This window comes from Artemia sp. Qi Xiang Cuo, chromosome 1 (genome assembly GCF_049724085.1).
Source record: "Artemia sp. Qi Xiang Cuo chromosome 1, ASM4972408v1, whole genome shotgun sequence".
NCBI lineage: Eukaryota > Metazoa > Arthropoda > Branchiopoda > Anostraca > Artemiidae > Artemia > Artemia sp. Qi Xiang Cuo.
This window is the reverse complement of record NC_142794.1, coordinates 9,686,015-9,696,628: the sequence shown is the minus strand read 5'-3', so window position 1 is coordinate 9,696,628 and position 10,614 is coordinate 9,686,015. Positions and strand designations below refer to the sequence as shown.

The following is a 10,614-nucleotide window of genomic DNA, read 5'->3' as shown; positions in this document are numbered from 1 at the left end:
TGTTGAATGAGGGATTAGCAATAGAAGTGAAGAATATTCCTCAATTTTCAGTGGTACAAAAAGCGAGTAACTTCATGAAAATCAAAGTTACAGATTATAAAGACCGATATGGTATAATGAAAAATGCAAAGAAATTAAGAGGAAAAGACTTGCAGTTTGGAAAACCAGTTTTTATTAGTGATGATGTTAGTAGAGAGGTGCGCCAAATTAGAAAGGAATTGGTCGTGAAAAGAAAATATTTGATGGAGAGAGGTGTTGAATGCTGGATACCACCCGTGGTACCGCCGGTTCTTTCTATTAAATCTGGTGGTAACGTTGAAAAGTTTGAATAATTAAAAGCGTTAAAAATTTAAATGTGGTTTTGAGCTAGTTATTTATAGTGTTTGGAAATTATTTTTTAAGAGGTTGTATGAAATGTTATCAATTATGAAGGCTATTAAATTTTTTGTGATTATAAATGTATTTGTGTGACATATTAATACGACTGAGTGTTATTTTGGAAGTTGATATACGTAAACATATCGACTGGTTTGTTTTTTTCTTTTGTTTATTCTTTGTTTATTATGTATACTTTATTATGATAGTTAATGCATCCTCGGATGTTGTAAGATGTAGATGTTATTTGGGAAAAGTGTGGTTCTTTACTCCTCCTTTGACTTTCTCTTGCCCTTATTTGATTTTTGATAATGATTCATTTAACCAGTAGGTTGAGGGAACTTGAAAGGAGTCCACTGGATCTGTGTGGATTGATAAATGGTGTTCCGCATCTTGACTATGATGTAAGTGAGAATGTTCGATGTATGGATTCCCGGTATGCTTTTCTGTGTGAGATGTGTGATTGGAAGAATATGAGAGAAATGAAAGTCTACAACATGAACTGTCAAGGGATAAACACATCATACGAGTTCCTTGATGAGCTGTCTTCAAACTGAGCTACATATACTGACCCTAACGGAAACTTGGCTTAGGGGTTATAATTCTACTTTACTAAAAATAGAAGGTTATATTGTGCACGTGCAAAATAGGGAACTACCCCAACGTGGTAGTTTAGCTGTTTGTGTAAAAAGTGGTTGTAGTACTCAGATTAGGCCAGATTTAGTGGTTAATTTTGAAATGAAATTTGAGTCTATGGTTCTTGATGTGAGTAATGCAAATAATAAGTTTATGGTTGTAGTAATTTATAGACCACCTTCAGGTAATGTTGGGGAGTTTATCGAACTGCTTGATGAATTTTTGGGAAAGTTACCAAGTTCAAAAATACCATGTTTTATATGTGGGGATTTTAATATTGATTTAAATATGGTTGATAGAAATAGTAAGGTAAGACATTTTGTTAACACAATGTTAAGTTTTGGTTTTTATCCTGCAATTAACATATGCACACGAGTGACAGAAACTTCAGAGTCTATAATTGATAATATTTTCGTAAATATGAATTATTTATGCCCCACAGTAGTTATTAATAGTGCATCTGAACATTTTGGTGTTGCAATATCTGTACCTGGAATATTTGGTCCAAACCACAAGAATAAAAGTGTGCCAAAGATGCCTTATATGGATGGAAATGTGCTTTTGAAGTTTAAGCGGAAGCTTAAAAGTGCAAATTTTGAGTTTCTTCAGGATAGTACAGGTATTGATACCAAATTTGGTAAATGGTATGAAAAAATAAAATTACTATTTCAAGAGTGTTTGGAGTTTAAAGAGACAAAGCAAAGATATAAATTGCCAATTGAACATTTGATCACAAAATAATTACTAGCCTGAATGGAAAAAAGGCAAGTGATGCTTAATAGGTGCGCGACTCAACGTTCAGCATCTGATACAGAGCAATAGAATTTAGTAAAAAGTTAAAAAGTCTTTTAAGAAAGGCAAAAATTGATTACTTTGCACAGAAATTTAAAGATTATGAAGGAAACCCAGCTAAAACTTGGTAACTGATTAAGTCAGTAATAAGCCCAAAAAGCGAATCGATAGCTCTTAGTTATTTGCCATAGGAGTCAAATAGTAGTGTAGCCGATAACTTGTGTACCCACTTCTCAGAAGTAGTTTTGAGAATATCGATATCCTTTTGGCGTATAAGTAGTGATGGCGCATACCATAATTTTCTTCCTGAAGCACGTTATTCAACCATTTACCTTCAACAACTGAGATAATGCTCCTTTTAATAGATATTAAAAAATATGAACAAATTGATTGCTGGAATGGACTTAATAACCTCTCAAACAGTTCAAAAAATTTACCCCATTATATCTAGTCATCTGTTGTACCTTTTTAATTATCGTTTTGAATCTGTAGAATAACCTAATTGCTTGAAAAGTGCTTTGGTTATTCCTCTGTATAAAGGAGGTGATAAGGAAGATATGAACAACTACCGTCCGATATGTCTACTTCCAATGATTTCTGGTATTTTTGAGAAATTTATTTATAGACAACTGATGGAGTCTTTGAAAAAAAGATGTTTTTTTAACTCTAGTTAATTTGGTTTTAGGAAAAATATGTCTGCAGAGCATGCTTTATTATTTTTGATGACATTTGTTAACGATTGCCTAGATTCAGGGTTAAAGGTGGGTTCAATTTTTCAAGATATTTTGAAGGCTTTTGACTGTGTTGATCATAAGATTTTATTGGCTAAGCTTGAAGATGCTGGGATTCATTTTCAAATTCTAAAAATCACTGCTTCATTTCTTGAAGGAAGAATGCAAAGAGTAAGGCTGGGCACAGTCCTGTCAGAAGAAATGGTAGTAAAATATGGTGTGCCACAGGGGTCTTTGATGGGTCCCCTATTCTTTCTTGTGTACATTATTTGTTTGAATGGATGCCTCAAACAACTATCAACTCCAAGGTACACTGATGGCCCAGTGCAAGCAATACTTCCAAGTTTTGCTCATGATACTTAATTTACAATGGCTGCGAAAACAGACGCTGATTTGAAAAATGGCATGAAACGAAGAATGATGATAACCGAGAGGTGAATGCAAGTGAAGAAACTGCTTGTTGATCATAAGAAAACAATTTTCATGTTATATGGCAGAAGTGCAAATTACTATCCATGGATTGAAGAAATTAAGTTAGTAAATGGAAATATAAAACGGACAAGTACAGTAAAGTATCTTGGTGTAATTGTCGATGAATGCCTAAGTTTTAAAGATCATATTGCATTTATAAGTACTAAATTAGCCAAAAAAGTTGGAACTCTGCGGAAGCTGAAAAATTTTTTCCTAAAAAGGTTATTAGAATGTTATATTTTTCTCTTATTCATATATATTTGCTGTACTGTCTTACAGTTTGGTCGTCAACATTCACTAACCAGTTTTATCTGCTCCGTGTGTTACAAAATAAAGCTGCAGGAGTTTTGACCAATGATTTGTTTCAAAATTCGGTAAGATCGAGGTATCACCAATTAAAAATTTTACCATTCTTTGGTTTTGTTAAATTTTATGTAAATTTGTTTATGTATAAATTTTTTTCTAATTTGTTACCTGCATGTTTTTCGGAACTTTATAATGAAAGGGACCATAGTTATGAAACTAGAAATGTTGAATTAGTTAGAACACCGGTTCCAGTTACTACCAGATCTAAATTTTCTATTAGGTATATTGGTTCTGAAGTATGGAACAGGCTTCCGGCGGAACTAAAAGGTAAGAAGGTTCTTGAGGAATTTCGTGCTTCTTTGCGATGTATTTGTTTTAACCAGTATTGTAGACATAGATAAGGTGATTGATCTGGGAGTGAATATATGTTTGTGAGAGTTAAAAGAGAGAATGTGTCCTGTGTATTGAGTGAGTTGAGGGTCAGAATATGAAAGGAAGCATGATGAATCATAGAATATGAGTGTTGAATTCCTTTAAGTTCCCTGTAAAATAAAAAAATACATTATCCTTATATTATAGATTAATTGTTTTGTTTGTATGGGAGAGGAGAGGAGGAGTCAGAGAGTCAGACACTACCCAAGGTAGTGTATTAGTGTATAAGTAGTTGAAGTGATCCTTTTTTTTGGGTCATCCCAAACACACTAATATGCATCGGGACCTATTTTGATATTATTGGTATTATATGCAGTTTTATTTTGTTAGCATTATGTGGAGATTTGTATGTTGTTTTTTTTGTGACCCATTTGTTAATAAAAAAAAAATACACTGATTAGTGATAAATTTATAATATTTCTGGGGCAACGGCGTTTTTTGTCAGCATATTATAGACCTTTGCCCCTTCCTCAAAATCGGCTATTTACGCCACTGCTTATCATACTTAGGTTTCTAGAATCAAGTCGAGGTCGCCTCTCCCCCCCCTCCGAAACAAAATGAAATATACGCTACTGCTAATGGCTATCATAACTGACGAAATAATTGCATCCTTAAAAAAATGCAGTAAAGGAGAATCAATTTTCACATTCTTATTCTTTCTAGGTGCTGACTTCACTGGTGAAGTCCATCTGGTGACTGAATCCAACTATACACAGTATGGATTGACAGAAGTTGACTCCCGCTATCTTTTTGCATCAATGTCACCAGCACCAAATCAAAGTTGCATTCAGTCGGCTGTACCTAAGATAGACACTGGTGACAAGTGTAATCTGGAACAATAAGAGGGACGAAGGTTAAAAAAAAAGGATGATGAAGCCCGTGATGCCCTTTTGCAGTTGCTAGGGAGTGAGAGCTATAAAGCTAAACTTGAAAGCAAATTAATATAAAAAAGAAAAAAGTATACTGTGACCTTTCCAAAGAGCTGAGGGAGAGAAGATTCTGTTTGCCAGACGATGAAAACTTGGCCAGTGGTAAAGTGTGGGCACAAGCCAGATTTTTAGAAGGCACGTATAAAAAATTCAAAGATGCTACCAAGCAAACCAGCTCAGAAGCCAAAAAGAAACCAAAATTCTTTGAGGAGATGGATAAGATCTGGGGTGACAAACACTCCATTTCCCCAAGGTCGATAACTGATACGATGGGTGAAAGTTCAGTTGAACCAGATCCCATAGAGGTTGATGAAAGTGGGCCCTCTACATCTACAGAGAAGGAACCAGCCAAAGGTCAAAAAAAGAAAAAACTCAAATTTTGGACCAGCAGAGCAGATGCTTAATGAAATAAAACTACTTCGGGAGGAGAAGCACCTCAAAGCCCAAAGGGATGAAGACGCAAGACAAAAAAGGCACAAAGACAAGATGGAAATTCTGAAGGCGCCACTGGCTGCAATTACCCCACGGCCAAAAACTCCATGATGCAGTGGAAAATCTAATCCCCAGAGAGGATCCTAAAAGGAGTATAGGATTGTATTTGGAGTTTTATACAAGTTTTTACTTTAACAACAAAAATATATATACGTTACTCAATGGAAGAAAGTACTTAGATTTGTGTATCTGGGTAATGAATTTAAAGATGATGATTATGTAACTAAATTACTCTTTACGTTTCAGGGCTGAGAATACTTCCAGCGGTTTGAAATAAATCCAAAGCATGGTGGAACAATAGCTTCTTCAACTTAATCAAAAATACTTTTATTTTCAATGTCTGCTTACTATAGACGGTATGTCACTCTTTACCAATGACTAGGAGGGTACCTTTGCTTAATATGAAATTGCACTTCAAATGAATATATGCCGTTGATTCTACAGTCCATTTAAAGGATTGCTGGTTCACTCCTAGCGTCTCTAATTTAGTTTTCTTACAGTTCTAAAACAAATAACCCATATTGAAGTTACTACATATTCCAATAAGATAAGTGTATTAATACAAAATGAGGGGAAAACACTTGATAGTTGAAAGTTTGGGACAAAAATTTATGAAACAATTTTAAGCTAACATATTGATCAATCTGCTTCTTTTAGCTCGTCCAGCAGAATTGCAAGAGTAAGCATCTCCAGAGCCACTCACTGACTGGCTGTCACTTCCTAATGTCAGACTCTTGACTGAAAGCCTCCACCCTCAAAAAGTTAAGAATCATTCAGCTGAATACAGAAATTGTGCAGGCAGCATGCTGCTACCACAATCTTAACAGAATGATCTACATTGGCATATATAAATCGTAGCCTTCTCCATCTGTTTAGGAGGTCTCCAAAGGTATTTTCAACCACAACACGGGTTTTTAAAAGTTTTGTATTAAACCGCCTTTTTTGAGGAGTATTTGCTTGTGTTTCTTTAAAGGCTGGGACTAACCATGTTAATGTAGGTAAAGCACTATCACCAAGAATGTGATGATCCTGAAAGGGAAAGAGAGATGGGTTGTTCTGTGTTGCTTTCAAATATAAACCTGAGTTATTTAGAACTTTATAATCATGAGCACTTCCAGGAAATCCAGTGTAAATATAAGAAAATTCTCTGTTTGGTAAGCAAAATGCTAAAAGTAGGATGGAATGGAATGATTTCCTATTCAAATAAGGTACTTGCTGTGCAGCTGGTGCAACAATCCTTATACGACACCCATCAATTGCTCTTATGACTCCTGGAAATCCACTTCTTGCAGCAAATGCAGAAGTCACCCTGTCCATCTCAGCTTGAACTGGTCATTTGATGAACTGTTTCGCTTCCTTTTGAAAATATGTTATGACTGACTGGATAATGAACCAGACACATTTGATAGACCGATTGAATTTATCACTTATCTGTCGGAGTGAAAAAGCATGATTAGCAAGGTACCATAAAGTGATGTATAACATTTCTCTGGATTCAACCGGTTTGTTTCCTCTGCAGTAGTTCTGTAGAGGCAAGTTTATATAGTCTATCAGGCATTCAAAGATTTTTTTATCCATTCTGAAATGTTTTCTAAAGTCCTCATTGGGGTATTTTGGTATGACATGACTAATATAGTTTTGCTGCCTGTGATGTGATTCAAACAGAAGCAGAAGTTCATAGACAAAGTTGATAAAAGTTCACTATCACTGTCATCTGATTCATCAGATGAGCCTTCTAGAAGCTCAGTGACAAGTATAGTTATAGCTGGAAGGATTGATTCCATGGTTTGACCTAAAAAAATGTATTAGCCTATATATACATATAATTTGATGTTAACCAGATAGGGGAACTTGGATCTAAATTCAACCATCATTATTTATATTCTGCAGATGTAACCCTGTTTCTGTCTGACCTGCCGTAAGAAATTGGCTAAATTGTGATGGAGGTTAAAGCCTCATGTAAGTAGTCTCGTCAGTGTATTTCTGTTCGAGGTAAAGGTGCAAATTAGTTCCCCCCGTAGTGTAGGGTGCAGAGGCCCAACCAATAAAACCAGGATATACAGTTAGAAGTAATTTGTTTATATCCTGCTTTTACTGGGCAGTATATGTGCAACTTTACAGCCCAATTGACTGAATAACAGCAAGAAATAGGCCATTTTTATCAGGGGGAACTAATCTACACCTTTACCCTGTTGGATCTACTTGCATCGACAATGCAACTGTGACGAAAGCAGTCATGTTCGGAACTTGATCACCAGTCAAGTTTCATTGTAGTTTGCTTGATGTGCTTAGTCTATTTGGTTTAAGTATACACACAACCAGAGCTACACCTAAATTGAACCCAAATAAGTCCTGACGAGACTGAAAATTACGAAAAAAGTGAGACAAGGCAGATGCAAATTCAATGAGGCTCAAGTCTGGGTTAAGTCAAGAAAGAAAGACAACAAGATGATTCAGGAAGAGGGGAGGTGCAATAATGTATTATCATAGCATTAGTAAGCTGTATATTTTCTTCTCAAATAGGCTATGCCTCTCTTCAAAGAATTAAGGAATCTGTTATTGTGTTACTCTAATCCACCTTAGTAGACATTACTTCATAATATGCCTATTTCTGAGACTATTATAAAAAAAAACCTTCACACCAAATGGAACAACCAAAAATAAAACTGATCAGAGAAAATTTATGAGTTTTATCTTATAAAGAGTCGGCAATGCCAAAAGTAGAAGGAATTACAATTGATACGTCGTCGAATTAAGGTCCTCTCTGCTTCTTCTTGAGCATCAGGACCTTCTCCTCTTGATCTATGACCTCCTTACAATTGATACAGGAGTCGTTTCGTCAAAATTTGAAATTTCTGCTTAGTATTTGATCCAAACTGCCGTTTCCAGGATTTTCGGCTTCACCAAAACTGTCGATCAACAAAAAGTGTTTCCACGATGCAGTAAAATTTTGCCACTCACAATCTTGACTCGCAAAAAGGGACCGCGGAATAACACCTTTAATGCAAATGCAACAAGGCATACTTTATTTTCACTCCCAAACTTAAAGTTTAAGTTACAAGCCAATCTTGGAAACCGAGCTTCATATGACCAAACAAAATTTCGACTACCCTTCTAGCTCTTGACAATCTGCAAAAAGAAAAATAATTCAACACAAAAAAGGTTTTAAAGAGATCCTTCATCAAGTATAGTTTGATTTTTCTTAAAAAGCTGAAATGTTGTAGGGTGAGAATCACATAGAAGGGAACTATTTCTCAGGGGGTGCAGGTAAGAGGGAATGTAGCCCACAATGACAGACTTCTGGATAGTGCAAGAAACAGTGCAAGGATACTTCTGAGTGCAAGAAAAATAAAAAACTTGATGCTGCTTACAAACAGAAAAATTAATCAATGTTGCTGAAATAATATACAAAGCAACTTGACATCATATTTCTATATACTAAAATAAGGAAATGTGGCGGAAAAATAGGTATTTTCTCAAGGGTTAAATAAAAAATTGTAACCTGAAAGGAATATATACCACAATCAGACACTTCAGACTTCTGGATAGTAAAAAGATAAAAAATTGTAATATCTTTTAAACTTTTCCTTGTCAAAATTAACCAATTTTTCTTAGATTATGCATTAAATACTACCTAATTTCTTTCTTTCATAAACTAAAATTAGGTACAATGTGCAGCAAGGGGGGACTATTTCTCGAGGGATGAATGAAAAAAAGAGGAAGTTGCAGGGGACTGTTGACCATAATTGAAGACTTTAAACTTTTGGATAGTAATTGCAGGGGACAAGACCATATTTAAAGACTCAACTTTTTGATAATAATAACAAAAAAAGGTATAAAACCATAAGTCTTTATGGAATTGGATTTGTTCCTTCATTATATGAAGAAAATTTATGCTATCAAAAAGAATAAAATATGTTTTGGATGAATCTTAATGCTGGATGCACAATGGTTTTTCATCTTATTCACATTGGCATGAAAAATCCACTTAATTTAATTTACATAATTTATACTATCACTAAGGTTGCATAACTTAGGCTACTTACGAAGTTGAATATTTTTTAACTTAATTATAATCACTTTTGACATTTATTATAGTCCATAATTGAAAAATGGCATGAGTTGAAAATATGATCATTGATTGTGTTAGAAATAGGCCATATATGTTAAACCCAAACAACAAAATTACAAGATGGACAGCTCATAAAATGCAAGATGGGCAGCTCATCTAAAATTGTGCTGTGGCTAGCATGTTATTCTAGGATTGTGACCTTTTAATGTCTCCCTTTTTTGTTCTTTAGTGAATAAAATTTTAGGAATGGGTATATAGAATAGGTAAACTACAAATTTTTTAAATGGTAAAAACTGAAAACTATAGCAAGATACCAAAAGTTTTTCAGAGGATTTTCAGTAGTTACATCTAGGTGCTATAGAAAAACAAACACAACTTAAAAACAATAGGGATTTTTTTTTTCCAAGACAGTGCAATTTAAATCGGTGAATATTTTGGCCCTATGTCCGAGGGCCGTCTTCAGCACAAAATTAATGAAAAAATATATATATAAACAACTTACATTAAAATAAAAAGTTTAAAACTAAAAATACTTTTAAAAACTTTTAAAACAGCCCCAGTATCCTTAATTAAACGAAGTTCAACCAAGACTGATAAATTAAATGATGAGAGAGGATGAATTCATTCCAACGAAACAAAATGAAATTATTAACTGCAAGTTTTCAAAGCTAATCTTGCTTTTTTAGCAGCTAGTCTTAAAGGCCTTTTTGTAACGGGTTCAATACTATTGTCAAATGGTTTAATAAAATATTTTGTTAGATCATTTTTAATTAAATTTGAGTATAAAGAATTCAGTGAATATTCTCCTAAGTCCCTATTTAAAGAAATATTTTTATTTATTTTGAGTCTAATTTCGATTGATTCCCGGACCACCTGTTTTATCCCCAAATCACTACTAATGAGAGAATATTTTTCAAAAAGTATTGTGTGGCTGGGATTATCAAATATATGACTAGCTAAAGCAGAATAAAAGGAGTTATTAGAACTATTAGCAATTAACGCTTTGTCTATGTCTTCTTTATGCTGGTGTATCCGTTTTTCTAGATTCTGACGAGTTCTGCCAACGTAGCAATTGCCACAATCGCATGGTATTTGATAAACCCCTATTTGGCGAGTTTTATCTTTACCAGAGTTTAAGAAATTTGTAATTTTAAAATTATTAGTGGAAACTACATACAGATTGTTTTTTGTGAAAATATTTTTTATTTTTGTTGTGATTCTTGGGATGTACGGAAGATAGATTATATTAGAGGGTTTTTCTTGAGCCTCACATTGTGAAATATCGCTGATTTTACGAAAATGTCTTTATTTATTCTCCGTATTTATTCTCCAAGATCCACTCCTGGGCCCGCTATTGTTAACCTCTCTTCTAGAACAT

General features: G+C 34.3%; 1 protein-coding gene and 1 pseudogene across 2 annotated transcripts in view; one reads left to right on the top strand and one right to left on the bottom strand.

The window, feature by feature from the left end:
* Nucleotides 1-8,011: 8,011 nt before the first annotated feature.
* Nucleotides 8,012-10,614, bottom strand: part of LOC148955993 (uncharacterized) — a 215,707-nt gene continuing 213,104 nt past the window's right edge. For both annotated transcript variants that reach the window (XR_016142137.1, XM_089093501.1), the window contains one exon: nucleotides 8,012-8,293. Coding sequence is in view for 1 of the 2 variants with exons in the window: in XM_089093501.1 (XP_088949627.1) it covers nucleotides 8,215-8,293 (79 nt within the window). In the remaining variant the exon portion in view is untranslated. The remainder of the gene's footprint in view (nucleotides 8,294-10,614) is intronic.
* LOC148955994 (uncharacterized) overlaps nucleotides 10,536-10,614 on the top strand; it is a 1,022-nt pseudogene continuing 943 nt past the window's right edge.